The 19713-nt window shown below is 41.1% G+C and overlaps 2 protein-coding genes across 2 annotated transcripts; both read right to left on the reverse strand.

Moving 5' to 3' along the window:
* Positions 1-7890: 7890 nt before the first annotated feature.
* Positions 7891-14860, reverse strand: LOC109853195 (AP-2 complex subunit alpha). The gene is made up of 14 exons (XM_020425064.1): positions 14758-14860; positions 13629-13718; positions 12638-12849; positions 12320-12513; positions 11996-12227; positions 11799-11907; positions 11071-11714; positions 10864-10995; positions 10581-10778; positions 10147-10484; positions 9774-10042; positions 9524-9668; positions 9189-9396; positions 7891-9107 (listed from the first exon to the last, which is right to left on the reverse strand). Exons 2-14 carry the CDS (start codon positions 13693-13695, stop codon positions 9030-9032), a joined length of 2826 nt encoding a protein of 941 aa, XP_020280653.1. The 5' UTR covers positions 13696-13718; positions 14758-14860; the 3' UTR covers positions 7891-9029.
* Positions 14861-15201: 341 nt separating this feature from the next.
* Positions 15202-16344, reverse strand: LOC109853213 (thyroid transcription factor 1-associated protein 26 homolog). The gene is made up of 3 exons (XM_020425099.1): positions 16198-16344; positions 15984-16119; positions 15202-15886 (listed from the first exon to the last, which is right to left on the reverse strand). Exons 1-3 carry the CDS (start codon positions 16325-16327, stop codon positions 15637-15639), a joined length of 516 nt encoding a protein of 171 aa, XP_020280688.1. The 5' UTR covers positions 16328-16344; the 3' UTR covers positions 15202-15636.
* Positions 16345-19713: the final 3369 nt, after the last annotated feature.

Below are 19713 nucleotides of genomic sequence, written 5' to 3' on the forward strand. Positions count from 1 at the left end.
AGAGCGCGGAGCGCGCTTATATATCGCGTCTCGATCTGGCCCTGAAGTAGGCGGAAGAAAGGCGCGCAAGGTGTGTTCTCACAGTCAGGTGGCCGCCTTCTCCCCCGTGCACCTGTTGTGCGCGGACGGTTGAACCTGCATTTCATCGGTTCGGATTAGAAAGGGTGAGACGGTGGGTAATGGGTCGAGGGAGACCGCGATGATACCGCGATTTGTCGTTCCAGCCGACGTTATTTTGCCTGCCGTTCTGAGCGAAAATCGCGAAACTCAAGCTCGGAAACAAATTTTTCTATATCGACGTAATCATCGTGGGTAATAATTAGCGAACGTTTAATATAAAGAAGCAAAGATACGATAGTAAACTTCCATCGTATACACGTAGAGAATTATGAACGACTAATAATTATATAGAATTTTTTTTATGGATTAAATCTCTTCCTTTCTCTTCCCGCCGTTCGGCTTTTTTGTTTCGGCGCATCACAGCTGCAGGTTTTTGCTGCCGCAGGTGCTCAAGATACAATGTACTTCGCTACTATTATTTGTCAAAAAAAACAAAAAAAAATTGATACGCGTGTTAAGTTTCGGTGTTGCGCGCGATTTGTGATTTATGTTCGAGAAAATATATCGAAGTATGTTGTTACGTCAAAATATATATTTTTCTTCGGAAACTCAAAACTCTCGCCAGATCACAGAGAGAGATCACAAAGTCATGCGTGTCTCAACAGGCGGCGACTAGCTGCGTTGTGCGTGCATCATCTCTCGGTACTAACCATCTGCCGCTGTGCGATTTCCAGGCGAGCGAGGGCAGGCCCCACATCAGACACCACCGGGACGGCTCGCACTGCAGCAGATGCGGTCCAGGCTGGGGCGTGATTAGCCGGTGCGCCCGCGGCCGCGACACCGTGTGCGGAAAGTGTCCCGCCGGCACGTACAGCCCGCATCACAGCACGCAGCCCTGCTGGAACTGCGCCAGATGCGGACCGGGTCTGTACGAGGCGCATCCGTGCACGTCGCGCACCGACACCGTTTGCGACTCCTGTCATCGCCCGGCGCCGGACAATCCGGACTATCGGCTCAAGTGCGAGGGTCGCGCGAGATTCTTCCTGGCGCCGGAGGACGCGAGGAGCACCGCCGAGGAGAGCGTGCTGGTGAACGAGCCGGAGTATCGTTTCCAGCTCGGCGACAGGGAGCGAATACTCGAGAAGGACGTGGAGGCCATCCTGAGGGACGAAGCGGCCGTTCGGCCGAAAGAGGATTCGCGAGGGATCTAAATTGCGGTTCGGAGAATGATCCGTTTTTCCCGGGCAATAAAAATGATCTCTGTGACGCATTCTTGCCCGTCGAACAAAGTGTTTCATAAAAAAAAAAAAAAATAAATAAATAAATAAACAAATCATGTTAGACGGTAAGAAACTCGGTAAATTCCGCGATTTAGGAGGAATAAAAAACCATGAGATTATAAAAGAGCTCGATAGATCCTCGATAGATTCTTCAATACTAGTCAATTTAGTGCGTAAGAGAGAATTTTTCGGCGTTTACGGATAAATGTTTGGCATGCGGCTTCGGTATAACGATAATTTATTCGTTTATAATCTTGTTCGTCCACACACTTTTACAAGAGAAACTCCGGTCGCTCGCGTCATAAGTTACATATTTTATACGCGCAGGATGGAAAACGCTCTCTATGTGTGTGTGTGTGTGTGTGTGGGTGTATGTATATAGGTATATATATATATATATATACATATACATATATATATATATATATATATATTTCTCTCGGCTATAAATACATAAGCATACATAAATCTCTTCTCTCGAATATGAGTAAACAGTTTACATATACACTTTTAGCATTTAGGTCTGTGTCGTAACGTGAATATAGCGTTATTTTATATAACGATCGTGTGGATTAGTGAAATCTCTCAGTCAAAATTCTTGTAAGGTCGTGCGTCCTTGACTTTCTCTCTCTCTCTCTCTCTCTCGAGACGCGTCATCTCCGTGAGAAACACTTTCTTAATGTATGCTTTACGTGTATTTGAATATTATTAAATCTGAATTTTTGAAACCGCTCACGGAGAAAGTTATAAGTTACGTACACGCACACGCGCGATTGATCTATTAATATACATATATATATATATATATTCAAATTCACGTAAATGTGTGTCCTGCGAGTCTTCTTCGGGAGGAAGGGAGGTGGTGGCTGCTGTCTTCTACTTTCTGCTTCGTCGACGAGCAACTTTGGCGTTCGCGATTTTTTCGAATCGACGCGTTTTCCAAGTCGGCGGCCACACGGAGACAAAACGACGACGATCCGAAACGCACATGATAACGTACGTTAAATTATTAATAACTAACGAGCGTAGCCAATTATTTGCGGAAACCACGTGTTGCCATCGATCAAAGCCATTTACAGCTTGTTTTTTTATTTGTACATAGTTCTGTTTTAAGTAGATACGGAGATCTCTCCCACAAATTGTAATACACTTTTATCAGTAGGACAGGATATATGAATACGCGTGCTCTTACATATCGAAACGCATATTGTTCGTATAATCATCTGGTCTCGCGACGATCGAGAATGGATTTACTTCGTTGCGTGATGACTATTTTCTCCTTTTTTTTTGTTTTTGTTTAAGTCGAGTGAATTAACTGCGAGATTAACGAGTGCGCGACAAAGCGGGAAAAAAATCGGGTCGATGAAGGTTCGATGCGTACAAGGTGAAAGGAAAGTTCTCACCTGCGCATGTCCCCGTTCGGCTCCGTCAAAATAACCAAGTATTTCGCTTCTCAATATTCATCTCTTTCAAGTCTCTCTCTCCACATCAATTATTCTTTCTTCTGTGTCGGACTTGTGTGTCTTTGTTTTTTTTTTTTTTTTTTACTCGCTTATGTAATAAATTTGTTTGTTTCAGAGTGCACTTATATATTCATTTTTATTTTCCGGCAAATAGATAATATTGTATCATTAATGTCTACGACTATATATATATGTATATATATATATATATATATATCATACGTCGATTTGTTCGCTGAATTGTAATTACATATTGTCACGATCGTGTGTGGAGAGTAAAATTACACTTAATTACGTCACAGATATATAGAGAAAGTGCAATTGATGATTGCTCTGCCCTTGCGTACTGATAATAAATATTGTCTCTTTTAGCTCCGGAATGTGTTACGTGTAGCTTTCCATATTTTTTTCTCTCTCTCTCTTTTTTCTTTCTCATTTCGCAAAAACTTATTCACTTCCTCCACTTTCGTCGGTGGTTGATTACGCGTGGTATCAACGCGTGGTCAACGTCTCTCGACACGCTCGAATAGAGATACTCGACGCACTCGAATTTTCCAGCGTGTCTGCGAAAAATCAGCATACTCATAATTTTTAATTAAAAAACGCCAAAGTCAAAGACGGACTGGAATTGCAAGTTCTAGCGCTATGAAAAGTGTGTATCACAAATAATGCTATTTTTTAGATAATTTATCTTAGTGTTATACAATCTGTTTAAGTTGTTGTAAATATATTATTTACCGTAATGAAACGCGCTGTATATATATAATAATTTAAACATAGTTGTCCCTTTTATTTGTCCCGTCATTCCGATTCTTTTTCTCACATGTGCGTGCTGAACTCCTTTCGCTTGTATTTTTTCATCATTCGCGTTTATATATATATATAATATAGATCCGTAATATAGTTTTTTATGATAACAGAATGTCTCGCGCTCTCGGGAAACCGCGCGCTCTCAACGAACTCGTAAAATATAATATATAAAAGGAGCGCGTCTTCGTAATCACACGATTGTGGCCCCTATGCGGTTGCTTGTACTTTCAATTGTTACACCTGGTCTCACAAACCCAATCGAAGTTTGACGTATCGCGACCAACTTTCGGCGATTGATTAATTAAGAAACAAAAACAAAAACAAAAAAAAAAAAAAAAACTAAAGCGACCACGTGATCGAAACGCGTTTTTTGAATGAAACATCCGGAGCGATGATAGAATCGAAAGTCAGGCAAAAGTAGGCACATCTTTTTTTTTTTTTTTTTTGTACGAGAGATAATATGTATGTACATATATAATGTGTGTACATTGTGTTTCGTGATTTAAATTAATGATGATCTCTCAACGCGTACATGTGTATGTATGCAGAGCTTCAACGACGAATGAAAAATAAATCGGTAAACCATGAAAAAGAAACGTTCGCGCGGTCGTTTCAGCGGCTACGCGTCGACGCACCGAAGAATGTTTTTGTTGTTTTTTTTTTTTCACGGGTCGTAAACAGGTCGCAACAGTCTGGTTCGTTGATGGATGGATTGAGAATGTGTATTTGCGTTTAAAACCCGTAAAAAAAAACCTCTCCCGGCAACGGCGATGTTACACGTTTTGTATAAACGTTAGAACGAATCCTGTATTCCAGTTCTCCTGCGCCAGAAATCGTCGGCTTCGGAGCGTTGCTTCTTCGAAGAGAGAAAACGAGAACGAAATGCGCCACGAATGAACCACAGATTTCTCTCGCGCTAAGATCGCGAATAAAGAAAACTTGCGGTTTCTCGAACTCCCTTTAAAGCGTCTCGGAATATTGAAATAAACGGCAACAGCACAAATGCAAAACGCCGTGTATGTGTAACACGCGAGAAATCTGCGTTGCGAGACCCGTTGCGAACGCCAGAACGAATAATCTAGCTAATCTCTCTCCGGAGATCGAGACCGATGTGGCGTACGTCCATTAATTTCAATTCAACCTCGAAGTCACGGCAGTCCAGGAGCCACACGTGACAACGCCCGTGCGCATATGTTACGCGCGACCGCGACCAAATGAAATACAACGAGCATCGATGAATTACAAAAAGGGAACGAAGAAAACAACGAAATCCACACCGACATTATCGTACACTCCGGTCGCGGTGTTTGTTTTTCTCGCGCGGCTACATAACAGCAAAATCGATCCGTTCTTCCGTGCCCTATCGGCACTCAACGCGAATTCGAAAATTCTGACTTCGGTCAACGCACACGGAGATGAGATGAGTAGTAGATAAATTTAGAAATTTTCAGTTAGCGTTTACATACACACGTGCACACGCGAAATTTTATTAAAATCAGAATTCACGAATTTGCGAGAACGTTCTCTCGTCAGTTTTTATTATATGATGAAGGATCTACTTGTATAATTTCTACGTTAAATCTGTACACGATTAGACCGTAACGAAGAGGAGACGACGATTCGGGATGACGACGCGAAAGTATCTTTCGCGCGCAAAGGCGATATAGACACTTGTTTTTTTTGTTTTTTGTTTTTTTTTTTTAATTCTTCTCGCGATCGGAGGAGTATTTTCAACAAGATTCGCTTCTCAAGATTTCGCATCGAACGTACGAATGTCGGAGTCGTCCTTGTAATCGGTAAAACGATTCGCTAAATTTTGAAATAGAAGGCGCGATAATAAAGCTCTCTCGCCGCCACTACTATAAAGTTTACGCAAAAACGCGATAAAAAGCTCGAAGAAACCTTTTGTCATGTTAACGTTGCTTGATATTTCGCGAGTTGTGACACATCTCCCCCGCGTCAAAATAAATTCTCTACTAGTATAGGCGTATATATATATATATATATAACAATGAGTCACATGTAGTGGAGATAGTACCATTCAGAGACATTCGAACGAGTACACTCGCTGCGTTCGAACATGTCGGAATCGTACCGACGACGGCTTCGATCACGATCGCCAGTCGATCGGGGGCATCGCCGCGCAATAATCTAACAACCGTGTGTCGCCACACATTTTTCCTTAATACATAATTCGTGTATTTATATATATATATATATATATTTATATTTATATATATATTAACGTAACTTTCATCTCTGAATGTGAAGCAGCCCGCGCACGATCTACCGATCCGCGTAAAAATTTTGCACACGATTTGTTTACATCATTAAAATCTACTTTGTGTTTGACGCGCGCGACGAAGAACAATCTCTGACACTGCCGCGTCTTTCTGCCAATCGTTGGATCGCACGCGAGCTTCCGATGAGTGTCTCTAAGCGCAAAAAACGATTTTCTTTCTCTCGTCTCTAATAATAATGAACGCGCGTGCGAGCGCGGGGCGAAGGAATGTCGCGCGTTTTATATTATTATTATTATTATATAAATCTCTCGTTGGCTACTCTCTCTCTCTCTCTCTTTCTCTCTCTCTCTGAAACGTAAAGAAACTTTACCGAGATATTTTAGTCTTCCACGCAAATCCATGACTGGCGGTCAATTGCGGTCGAGGGCCCACGTCACAATCAGTTCGTGCGTTTTTCTAAACGTGATGGTACGCATACAGAATTCGGAAGAACAAAGCGAACTTATTTTGTCGCATAATATGCAATATTTATAATAATAATAATATTAATAATAATAATAATAATAATAAGTCGAGTATCACGCACAATACAGGAGATCGACGAAAAATCACAAAAGAATATGTCTTCATACATTTTACTTAGATCAGTAGTAGAATTTTTTATATCGGTATAACACACTGTAAAAAAAACTTGTATAGTGTGAAGGAAACAATCATAACTCTCTCTCTCTCTCTCTTTCTCTCGGCATACACAAATAAAGAACACAACTACAAATTTTGTACACATTACACACTTACATTTACTGAATAAAAATCAAATGCGGTAACGCGAATTACGTCGATACTACCATCTACGAAAAGTTAAAAAGGTTTCTGAGGTATATGCTTAAAAAACAAAAAACACAAATGTTACACTATCGCGTTGTAACAATGTCTAAAAAATATAATATTTACTGCTCTACGAGAGAAAAGATAAAAATATATATATATAAAAAAAAAAAGATTAAAAAATATAAAACGTCCGCTTGTACGTGCTTTCGCATTATGATTCAATGATAAGATTACAATGATAAGATCTGAATAAAAACAAAAAGTATTTAAATATTCTCTTCCTTTGTCACTTTATATAAAAATGTCTTGTCTTAGCATATAAAATAGGGGAAAAAAATAAAAATAAAAATCTTTCACATGAACAATAAATCGACTAAAAGCGAAACTGATTAACGCCGTGTTCTCTCGACCTGTTTTTTTGTTTGTTTTTTTTTTTCACTACACTTAACGTATGGCTAAAATCAATCTACAATCTAAGGGAGAAAGGAATATGATGGGAGCACTGGACATAGAGATTTACACTATATATATATATGAATATGAAAAATATACATCTTACTTTCCCTGAAAAATAAAGCATAATTAAAAGAGTACGAAAAGAACTTTGAGCTCGTATGGCTACAAGTATTAGTGCAATCTGTATATCTCGTATGAATGTGTTTATAGCCACTTGTAATTAATTCAAATTCCATATATACAATTGTGTAAAGCTTTATAAAGTCGGTAACATATCACCCGATCGTTATAAAGCGACGTTTAAATCATTCAGAGCTGCTCTTTCTTTCTTTCTCTCTTTGTCTCTCTCTCTCTCTCTCTCTTTCTTTCTCTCTCTTTCCCTATCGGTTAATATTATAAAACGCATTTCACGAAAAAAAAAAAAACTTCTACACATCGGTAAATATATTACCTGTACAAAGTTTATACGCGCGTTCTACTGAAAAAATATACAACTTACTTAAATTCCTGAAGAGAGATGATATAATAAAACCGTATTCCTAAACAAGTTACAAAAAATTGTTGACCTGTGACACATGCAGATTTCAATTAGCGACGTATACTAACAGTAAACATATAAACTTTCGGAAATCTCGCGCGCTATGTAGACGTAGAAATGACCAGCCATGGATTTATACATATACAATATATCGTATAACGATATATATATGTATATAGAAAAATCTAAAGGTAATTATTCAAAATCAAGATCAAGATAGGACAATTAAATATAAAACTACTAATTACACAAATAATAAATTCGCAGCTCCGTTAAATATATATAGGGATATATCTGATAAACAGCTAATATTATACAACTACTGCCATTGTGCCCAAATCTACTCTCATCCACGTGATGATCTAATGAGCAAATTATGAGAACAATTCGTTTATCCGAACGAAACACTCACGTGTAGGTGCGACATGATGTAATAAAAAAAAAAAAGAAAAAAACAAGAAAAAAAAGAGATAAATTTAACATGCATAAAAACATGTTCTACTCTGTTATCTGACAGTGACTCAGCGATGTTACGATCTATACACAAAGTGGATTTTTTTCTCGATATTTCAATATGTTCGAGCATGAAAGAGAATCTCTCACAATCTAAAGACCAGCTTATACGCGATAAATCAGCATTTTAATTTTGATACTGTGATCCCACAGATTGTAATAAATAAACTTTTATTTTATTCAGCATCGCGGAGAGAAGAAGTAACTCGAAAAATCAAATTAAAAATCAAACATATTTTTGTTTGAATTTTAATCGGAAATGACACTGCGTAATTGGAGAACGTCGATGAAACGAATCACGCTGTGATAAATCGTAACGATACGTAAGAGGAAAACTTGTCTCTACAAGTCTCTCGGTTCTAATAACACGTAACCAACATCTTCCCTCTCTTTCTTTTCTCTGACTTCGTGGACTGTGAATTGTAACGTACAATAAAGATGCAGATTTACATCTTATATATATTCGATCGTGAGATAATACTGTGCATGATAGCCGGAGCTTTATACATGGATATCTTGTTTTTTTTTTTTTCCCTGATAGTTCCGGAACTTGATACTTGGAATCAATGATGTTTCAATAAAAAAAAAAATAAAAAAAATAAAAAAAAACCGATGTACAATTCATTCGAAAATCACCTACACAAAGATCTCAATACAGGATTACGAGCGTAAGCTTGGGTACAACGCAAATATATCTCTTAACAAATCAGTATCTTTTTGACGCGAGATGACATTCTTTCAATCTTTTTTTTTTTGTTTTTTGTTTTCGATGACGATATGTCTTCTCACGGCGCGGTGCTAATTTTACGACAATGGTTTACACCTGCTAGGCCGTTTAAAATTGGTCCACCAGCAGGTCACAGATCTCTACCGACATCGACTCTTTGCTCGATCGTACTGTCAAACGGAACATCTGCAAGCAGGAGAAAGTCCGTCGTGTTAAAAAAAATTCAAACTGCACGACGAGTGTCATTCGTGAAAGTATCGAAGTTACCTGGGCTTGTTTGTTAGGTTCGAGGCGCAACAGGCAACCCACTTGCTGCGCCCTCATATGAACAATACCGGCGCATACGAAGTTATCCGGATTCGGGTCAATGCCGTCGAGCAATTGCATTCCGAATCCCTGTAATTTCGTGCGCACCTGTGCCAGGTCCATTGGTTGTTGCGCTTTGAAAATTTTCTGCGAACGTTGTTGATTCGCCCTGAAGATGAGAATGCAATACGTGATAAGAAAAAAAGTCGAGCTCAAAGCAAAAAAAGAACCGACCTCGCGTCTATTTTCGAAGGACGTATTTTTTTTCATTTTTTCATTTTTTTTTTTTTACGTACCCGCCGAGATTTTTCCATCTCGCGAAGAACGATTCCCCGTTCATCTCCGTCGGCTCGAAGAACTTGTTGATTGTTAATGGTAACTTCATGGTTATTTTCTGTGGCACATTGTTGTAAATAAAGGAGATAAGCATACTCGGCGAATCTGTAAACAAAAAAAAATGTTATGAGTAATGAATACGATAACAAATACGCGATACTTCGTATCGTTTTGTTGAGATTAGACACGTCGAAGAAAGAACGCACGTACCGTTGTAGTCATCGATACATTCCGCGTTGATCATTTGCTGGATCTGAGCACCGGCTTCCAATACGGGATCAACAGGTTTCACTTGTACGGCTAATTTCGCTTGATTCTCGTCGGACCAAGACAGCTGCGGTTGAAAACTGTGCAGCGCGTATTGCGTCTTGTTCCCGTAGAAAAGACCCACGCGTCCAAGATTCTGTCTGAACTCCGATTTCACGCCGATTTGTATCAGATCGTTCTCGAACAGTACACCGTTGTTCTTACAGACGAATCTAAGAAACAAAAACAAATTGGGACGATGCTTAAGCGCCGTTCGAGTGTCGCTTCTTGAATCGGCGCGTTCAAAAAGCTGAATGCGCAACGTGTAGCTCCTTACTTTTTGGGATTGTATGTGTTTTGAGTACCGTTGGTAGCACCGACTTTGTTTGGCATGTTGTAAATATCACCCAATACATCGAGCAGCACACCCGTGTTGCTGGATGGTTGTGAGGAAGGTGGAGTCGACAGTCCCAGCAGATCGGCGGAAGTGTTATTAACCGTAACGGATGTGACGGTGGCGGGACCATCAGCGTGATGATTCGCCGCGTTTGGCGCCGGGCTCTTGCTTTCTCTGATTTCGTTTTCCGGCACGCGACCGGGTTTTTTCTTTTTGAGAACCGCGAGAATGGACGATTCTCGCTCGGGGAACGCCGGCATTTCTTCCAACACAGTCGCCTACAACACAAGACAAGTTTAATGTCGCGTTTGCAGTCACGAGTGTCTCACGTATATAATCGTTCAATTTAATTCAATTGTTGTCATATCAAGTACCAAAACATCAGTTGAGGCAATAATGCTCAATTGTAGATATTCCGACGCTCTCTGCTGCAGCTCGGCGTCTGCACTGCGTAGATTGTTGTGCTGCCTGAAGACGTCTTGTATTTGACTACGAATCTCCGGGAACAGATTGACGAACTTTATGTAAGTCGAGAGCAGCAACGCCCGTGTCATGGGAGAGCATAAATGATACTGTAAACATATCGATTCCGTTACAGAGTTCTGCTCGATAAATACGAAAGTTTGCACGGAGAATCTTGCAAGGAGAAGTGCTTACTTTGGAATGTAGTAGTTGAAACTGGACAGCTGGGGACGATCGTTGATCGCCAGCGATCAAGTTACCGAACTCGCCAAGTATGTAACCACCGACTTTAACCATGTTTTCGTGACAAGCAGGCGCTTGTAACGCCTACGACGAACGAACAATGTACACAAAATTAAATATTTTTATTTCTTTTACGAAACGAGAATGATATAATTTTACCTCAAAGACGGTTTTCGCGGCGTAACCTTGAACGTCGTCCCGATTGATGACAATTTGAATGACTCGATACCAAACCTCTTCGGAAACGTAATCGCCCGCTATCCTGATTAAGTTCAGAATAACGTCCACGTACCAAGTGTAATCAGTTGCGTATTTCTCAGCCAGAATAGCTACTTTGAGAACCATCTCTTCTCTGATCGAGTAATCCGCAGTTTCCAGATAGTTGAGCATTTCCTGAACTATTTCCTCGGCGTTGGTCTTATCGCACATGGCGTACAGGAGATCTACCGCTTGCTGTCTCACGGACACGTCCTTTTCCATCTTCATCGACAGTATTACTACTTCTTGATGTTTCTTCACGGCCTCGTGCGAGAACTCCGAAGTGGCCAAGTGGCACATCGACTCGAGTGCCAGGTATCGCAAATTGGTCTCGCGATTCGACAAGAATTGGCCGAGCTGATTGCACGCTCGCACCAGAAGATTTGGCTCGCTATCGTTATGAATAATTAAACTAATGGCTTCAAAGAGCACAGCATTCTTCGCATTCGAATGCTGAACTTTCTTCGACTTTGGTGGTTCTTGAGCTTTGTTCAATATAGTTTCTAGACACTCGTTTAAACGGCCCCTTACACCCGGATCCTCAGCTGTCGAAGCAAATTTCGTGTAAACAATGTACGCTATTTATTGCGTTTCTAAATATATGCAGGAGTAGTCTATAAATAAATTACCTGGTGGTGTGTAGTTCTGCAGCAAACGCAGCAACTTGACGGATAACCACGGCGCGGGCACGAAGTAATACGTGTAATCCTGCAGATCTGTATAACTCGACGTGACGATCTACAAACGTATAAAAGTAACACACGTTTAAAGAAAAATAATTTACTTGCTGTTACGCACGGTTGATATACGTATTTTGACAACGTACTCTACTTAATCTCGAAACTGCAAGACTGACGCAGCCCTTGTATTCGTCGGGATTTCTCTTCACGAGAGCGTCTATGAGTGACGCCGCGGCCGTCACAACACCCAGATGTTGATCGTTCAACAGATGAACTATGCGCGACGTCCACTCGCCACCGGGTACAACATCGGGAGCGGTTCGCAGTAACCGCAACAGACATAGCGCGGCACTCTGTTTTACAACATCTATGGTATCTCTAAATATTGTTTTGGAAATACAAATTCGATATATAAACTATCTGCAAGACTCATATGAAATCGGTATAGCAGTGAATTTTGAATATCGTACCCTGAGACAAGTAATTTTGGAATTTCGTTACCGAAGGCTTCGGCCATTTCCTTGCTACCGATATTGGCGATGCATTGCAAGGCCAAGTTGACATGAACCGGATTGCGCGATCCAAGATCATTTTTTATACTCTGTATGATCAGTTTAATTAGATCGCTGTTGGTGTTTACCAACACCGAGATGAAAAGATAACCCTGAAACGAATATAAAAAAAAAAAAAACAATTTCTTGATATGTTCGATGCACGTTTCCCATTATGTATTACCTTTAAAAAAAAAAAAAAAACAAAACAAACAAACAAATGACAAATATACTTACAATTTGTTTTTCCGAATATTTGTTCGATGAGAGCAAGTTAACAGCCTCCATGTGCCCGAAGTCAATATCGTGGCCAAGAAGGAAAATGAACAGCAACTTGCACACATATTTCTTTTTCTGATACCCGTCGAGCGTTTTATCTCCTTTAAATTTACTGCGGATATTTGCTAGTTCCTTGTTAATCCTCTTAATTTCCGCTTCTTTACTTTTGCCTAAATAATATTGGCGTATTATTTTCAGCAACAACTTCCACACATTGAAAAAATTAATTCAATCACATTCATTTTGACGTAAAACAAGAGAGACATGTAAGAGAGAAAATCATCTGTGTTTAACATGCATTTATTTTTATTCTCGTGTGCCTTGTATCTCGCGCAAAAAAATTTTCACTTAATAAATAACAAATTAATAAGACACATCGAATGCAAAACATAATGGCAATGCACCAATTGGCACGATATCAAGGATCTCTCTCTCTCTTATCTGTACACCACATATTTGCCTACTAAGTTCTTTTTTGCCTAATACACAATTATTAAAAAAAAAAAAAAAAAAAAACAACAATAGAGATAATATGAGCAAGAAATATGATGAACGTGCGTAATTACTACATGTTTTTCCTTTAAAAATATCTTACGTAACGACGTGTGTCTCGATTTTTAACACAAGTCTATGGTTAATTGTGCTAATATATCGCAGATTGATGTGTTTGAGAGTCAAGTCAGTCTATCAGAACGATAAGCTCGTATCAAAACTCCGCCCCCTTTCTCCTGTATATTAAAACACTTCGCATGCTGTTTTCAGTTTCAATGACACACCAATAATCGAGCGAAATGTCATCAATGGTTTGCGAATACACAGACCGAATTACACATGATAACAAACGTACGAACGACGAACGTGCGACAATTCGAAATAATATGTAAACGTTCTAATTTACATAGAAATAGAAACACAGAAACGTTGTGTGCGAGAGATTGCGTTCACTTACAATTTCTGATATCTGAAATGAACACCGCCAGTCCACGCATACCATCTCCACGGACAGCCGGCATCATGCCTTGTTTCCCTTAACGACTACCTGCGAATAAAAAAAAAAAAAACCGAAGCTCTGTGTGAGAAAATATTGTACGGACGGTGCGGATCTCCTCTCTTCTGCGAGATGTGCACACGTTTTTCCCGACGCAGACGTGCGTGTAACCAACGCGCACTCTGCAACGAGTTGTTTGTTTCGCGCACGCACATCGAAAAACGACATGACGCAACGACGAATTAACGCGTGTCTCGCATATTTCTCAAATCTCGCGCATTCCTCGTACGCGTGCCGTTTTTCCCATCTAAAAAAAAAAAACCAGTTTTTCCATTTTTTTTTTTCATTTCTCGTGTGGGAGAGACGCGCGCTATCGCGGAAGGCTCACGTATCGCGCTTTCGTCGTGACAACTCAGCTCGAGAGAGAGAGTAAAGTTCGAGACTCCGCCGGATCTCGACATTCCGAAGCGGACCAACGAAGAAGCTACGATAATTGACCGTCGTGATTAAGCTCGTTCGACGACGACGATGGCTCGTCGCGCGCGAGACACGAAGCGCGAGCCACCGGGCGATTACAATCTCTCTCGCGATATGCCGCACACGGCGCGGCAGCGGCGGACTGTGTTAAATTATTTGTATGTTGCACATCGCCGATTTTCCGACACTCGGCAATTTTTTGACAGCGCGCGGCGCGCAAACACACGTACGGTCTTCTCTCGGTTAGCGAGAGAGAGAGAGAGAGATAGGGAGAGAGAAGAGACGGCACGTCGATTGTCGCGATTCCCTGTCACGGATCTCGACGGGGAAAAAACCCGACGAAGAAACCTGCACACGATGGATCGTGACGTATCGATCGAACCCGAGGGAAGAGAGGGGGAGGGGAAGGGCCGAAAAGAGCGTTTTCGAGACAGATAGCACGACGACGCGGTTTTTCCTTTCGTCGTGCCGACGTGCCCGGGTCGTCGAGAGGAGGCACGGGCGCGCAGATAAAAAAATCAAGATCGCGTTGTGCACATCCGCGTGGATAAGATATCCGCGAATTCGCGGCGAAATCGCCGGTTACGCACCGCCGTGCGACACACACACATACCGTATCTGAATTCGGGGGGGTTGCGTTCGCGCACGGCACGGTCGCGGGGCTCACGGTAGGCGTGGAACTATTCGCGAGCCCGTGCAGGAGACTTCGTGGCTGTCGCCATTTGCAACCGTCGACTGGCTCGCCGCTGACGGACGACGGCCGCTCGTCGAAATGCCAGCGCGCACGCGCGATCCACGCTGGCGCGTGGAATTTCATATTTCGAACGCGCGCTCTCTTCCGCGCCGCGCCGCGGCTCTCACCGATTGATCGCCGCGAAAGGGCACGTTGCGATGCCGCCCGCGGCGGCTGCGGCGTCGTCTTCGTTCATCCGTGAACGTACGCGCGATTGAATTCTTCGGAAGGAGGAGGCGGGGAGAGGAAGAGGTTCGTGTGCTTCGGAATAAACATTATGACGAAGAAATCCGTGTTTTGTAAAGGTAAATTGAAATTGCGCTCTATGACGAAAATCTCATTTTATTCGGAAGAACGTATTTTTCGATTTCGAGAAGCTATATTACAGCAAATAAATGCCTTTTCATTCGCATGAAGTTTACTGATAAAAAAACGCCAACTTCATGTGGAAAAAAACATTTATTAGAATTGTGACTGTAGACACAGAAATAAATTTATTCTATTTTTTTTTGTCAAAATCAACCTTTTTTTCGTAAAAATCGAATTGATAAGTAAGAAGAATACGAAGTTTGTTATATTTAAAATCGAAGAATCGTAACTACTGCGATGTCTACATACGTTGTACGCAGCAAAAAGCAACAATATATAACAATTATATAAATAACAATTTTTCTCTGAACACTGGTGTTGAATTACATCACACCGTTGTATCTTCTTACTCTCAACTTGATCAAAGACCACAGATGCAAGTAAAAACTTTTATCTTGTCAAATTTTGTATTTTTTCCGCCAGCAACTGTAGTCTGCCCTTCATAACGGGCTGTCCTTTTCTTGTCTTCTTTGACAGCACTTTAAAATTATTCTTTTTCTTTTCCCTGTATTTTTTCAAGGCTTCTTCTCGTTCAGCCTTCCTCTGATTGGCCTCTTCCCTCCTTCTGGCCTTTTCCTCTTGCTTCTGCTTCAATTCTTGTTTAACCTTCTCAAAGGCGTAGCTCTTTTTCTTTGGTTTGCTGTTAGAAAATTGAACAAAATATATATATATATTCACTTGATATCTCAGAATTAATGTCGAGAGTAATTGGAATTGATAAATGTTGTTGTGTGTACCTTGTTGTGTTATTTGCGTTCTTTGAGATGATATTCAAATCTGCTGACTTTTCGCCTGGATTCTTCGGATCGTTCTTCATCTCTTTTCGAAGCGCGCGTAGCATAGTCTCTTTCCTCTGTACTTCCCATTTATTAACTAGAGCACGAAGACAAGTGTTTTTGAATAAAGCTAAAAACTTAACCTATAGCAACATGGTATGTATGATGTACGTACTTCTGTATTTATTGCTGTATTTTTTCATTCTGTATTTCTTCTTGTCAAACGGCTGTTTAGCTTGCTCATTTTTATCTCCTTTTTCGCGTTCTTTATTATTATTTGCAATATTTTTCGCTTTAGTTTTCATATTGAAACGTTCAACGTGTGTGCGCCAGAGATGCCAGTTCGTGGACTTAGTAAGCATTCAGCATCAAGTGGAGGGGATACGCACACAGGCGACAACCGTGTCCGTGTGCGCTCGGCGCTTCGGCCAATGGTTGGCCAACCACACGGACACGGCTGTCGCCTGTGTGCGTATCCCCTCCACTTGATGCTGAATGCTTACTAAGTCCACGAACTGGCATCTCTGGTGTGCGCTCGTGGAAAGTAACAAAAAAATAATTAAATTTACCGTACACTAACTCCCTCGAAAAGATATCGCGGCTAAAGTACGAAACGTCAAACCAAACTCAGATGGTAACGTCAAAAACACACTTGTCGATCTGTGATAAACATCGATATATGTTTGTCAAAAAAATATTTTGCATAATTTATTTATTTATATATTTACTTAAGATTATTTTTACTTAATGTATTTTGTGTTGTCATTTAAAAGGAAGAAACTATATTTTATGTTAATTGAAAGATATACGTTGATTTCTGTAAAGCGAAGATGCAAATTTAATTGAGATAAATCGTGCGGTTGTTTACTTAATTTTTCATTTCTCAATTTCTTTTTGTTAAAAAAAAGAAAAAAAAACGTTGATTTATGGGTTTGTATAAAAATGAGTAATGAAGCGATGCGCGAAGAAAACTGTAAAAGGTAAAATGTATAACTCTTGCACAATCAATTTTTTTTTTATTCGCACAGCCATCTGTCATCGCGTTACGTGCAAGTCTATTCGCGGCACTGACATTGGTGCGTGCATAAGTCAATGTATATGGAGATTAACGAGTAGCCGATCGGAAGTTGAACCGCGATACAAATAATTACGGTGACAATCGCGCGCGCAATTCCACGAAGATATCTGACGTGCTTTGGAAAAAAATTAACGTGGAATTGAAAAAAATGTGCATTGAATTAAGCCAAGAAAATAAAGAAATGTTTTTTAAATTCTCCAGCGGAGATCAGTTGCAACATCACATCACACATCCCCGCGCTTGCGACATATCGCGCGCGCCGCTAAATTAAATTCCTCGCTTCTCTCGCCGATGTGTGCGTGTGTTTCGGAACCACGCCGGGTTGCATTTGTGACATTGAACAAATTATATTCATAGTCCGACGGGGAAAACAAGCACAACTGACGTCGTCGAAAAGGTAGTAGCTCTTCCTTGGTATGCGCGCCACCGAGAGCTATTATTAGCCGGCAAAATTCGAGACAGCCGCGGAGTATCCGAGGCCGCGCGCGTCGGAAGGAATTCTCTCTCTCTCTCTCTCTTTCTCTCTCGTTCGATACCTCCGTTCGGTTCCTTCGCGATTCAATGTCGCTGGAGGAGGAACTGCGGGGGATGAGGAATCTTCTTCCGTTGCCTCGCGAAATTTCCGCGTCGCGCGATAAACTCTGGATGTGTGTGAAAATGCGACGCGAACTCTCATCACCTTGAACTCTTTCGAGCGGTAAAAATATCTCTGTTTAACTTCGTTTTTCTGATACATTTATTGATTATTTATTGCATTTGTTTTTAAATATATAAAACCCATCACACAGATGCGCGATGGGTTTCATTTGGAGTATAAAATATATTTGAATGATTTTTTTTTACAAATGCAAGATACAATTTTCTGAACATTTTAACAACGTCATCAAGAGATTGTTACTTCTTGTCCGCGCACGATAATTTCGCGTGTGCACAAGACGGACGAGACTTATAACGTGAGGTTAACGCGCTGTGACGTCATTCGGTGATATCATTGTACGTGAGACTCACGTGCGTTGAGTTTGGTCTTCGGATTGCTTTTAATTAACGACAATATTTTGCGTCTCGTATCGCGACGACGGCAGAAAGATTATTTTGTCGAATTCTTTTTTTGTTTGTATCGTGAACAGAGATCGCGTGGACACAAACTGTTTCCCGGATCGATACACTTTGACGACGAGTGTCCTGTGCAAACCTGCAAAACGTAACGTGACACCAACCGGTCTGAGACGTAAGAGACTCGCGGTGCGTATAGCCTCGCGATATGATCCTGCCGTGTGGTTACGTTACGTGCAATATCCACGTACGCTACTACTTACAGTACGCTAGAGAGATTTAATTTAAATCAAAAAAAAAAAAAACCTAGAAAAACAACGGACTATAAAATAGACGCAGAAATGAGATAGAAAGCCGCACAATATGTCGAAAGAGAAACAATTCTCGCTGCACTCTCTTTCGATGAGACACAGAAATTTATTTCTGCCAGCTTGCCCGAACGGCAACGAGATCCATCGTGAGATTTTGATTCGAGATGATATCATTTTTTTTTTTTTTTTTTTTCATGATCTGCGTATTGTGGAATTCCGGACAATTACAGGTAAGATCGATCGGAAAGCGCGCGTACTATGAGGCCTTTATCTTCGATCCATATTAGGAGCCGTCGCGACGCTCCTTTTATCGATTGGCGAAACCCCCACGGACACGTGACGTCACACGTCCAAGTCCTCGCTAGTACGGTGGGGCACAGCTGTCGTTTCGTCAACACATTTCAGAAACGAGAGGAGGAAGTCCGCGTCGCGCTAGAGAACGTCTCTTTCTCTCTCTCTCGTCGCATCGTTCTCCTCTCTCCCCCGGAGGAGAGTACACAAGCGCGTACTCTGACATTGACACACTTCGAGCAACCTCGACGGTCCGGTTGGTCGTGATCTGTGTGTCTTTTATGTCCTCTCGTCGTTTTTTGTGTTCTATAATGCGACATCGCGCACTTTTTTTTAAGCGGGCGTATTGTCGCGCGATAATGAAAATTCTCAGACGAATGCTTCGAACGTTTTTGAAACGCGCGCAATGTTGAGCAACGCGATCGCGTAAAGCTAAAAAGTCACCTGTTGTATCAATTAAGTCAAAACTGATTAAAAAACGCATATATCTGATTGTTGTTCAGGTTCATTGCGAATTACCTCTTTTCTGCGATTCGCCAAAAATTCAACGTCAACAAGTGACTTCTCTAATCGACTGATTCGGTCAATTGCGTTGAATCTCTCCGACGAGATTTTTCGGTATAAGGCTCTGATTTGCGTGAGCGTATCTCATTGACGAGTGTTACACGTGCGTGTATGGGAATACGTGGGGGCGTACGTGTACAGTGACGTTTTGCCACGCCATTCATCCGAGCGCAATTCGTGACGACGCGAGACGCCGAAATTAGCCGACGGCGTCACTCGCCGCGAGTCTCGCAATCAATACCGTAAAAGAATTTTTTTTGCACGACGACGTAAAAAAAAAAAAAAAAAACGTTTTCCTGACGCGTCCGATTGAAGTTTCGATTCTCGAAACGAGCGAAAAGAATCGTCTTACTTCGATCGTTTTTTTTTTCTTTCAATCCCGCGGAAGTCGCGA

The sequence above is a fragment of the Pseudomyrmex gracilis genome, unplaced genomic scaffold (genome assembly GCF_002006095.1).
Source record: "Pseudomyrmex gracilis isolate BER0280 unplaced genomic scaffold, ASM200609v1 scaffold_45, whole genome shotgun sequence".
In the NCBI taxonomy this organism is placed as follows: Eukaryota; Metazoa; Arthropoda; class Insecta; order Hymenoptera; family Formicidae; genus Pseudomyrmex; species Pseudomyrmex gracilis.

Coding starts and splice junctions, on each gene's coding strand:
- LOC109853195 (XM_020425064.1), bottom strand. CDS start 13,695: ATGATGCCGGCTGTCCGTGGAGATGGTATGCGTGGACTGGCGGTGTTC. Junction 11,715..11,798: donor GCAGAACTACACACCACCAG/GTAATTTATTTA, acceptor TTGCTTCGACAG/CTGAGGATCCGGGTGTAAGG. Junction 10,779..10,863: donor TTCAACTACTACATTCCAAA/GTAAGCACTTCT, acceptor ATATGTTTACAG/TATCATTTATGCTCTCCCAT.
- LOC109853213 (XM_020425099.1), bottom strand. CDS start 16,327: ATGAAAACTAAAGCGAAAAATATTGCAAATAATAATAAAGAACGCGAA. Junction 16,120..16,197: donor ATACAGCAATAAATACAGAA/GTACGTACATCA, acceptor TTCGTGCTCTAG/TTAATAAATGGGAAGTACAG. Junction 15,887..15,983: donor AACGCAAATAACACAACAAG/GTACACACAACA, acceptor ATTTTCTAACAG/CAAACCAAAGAAAAAGAGCT.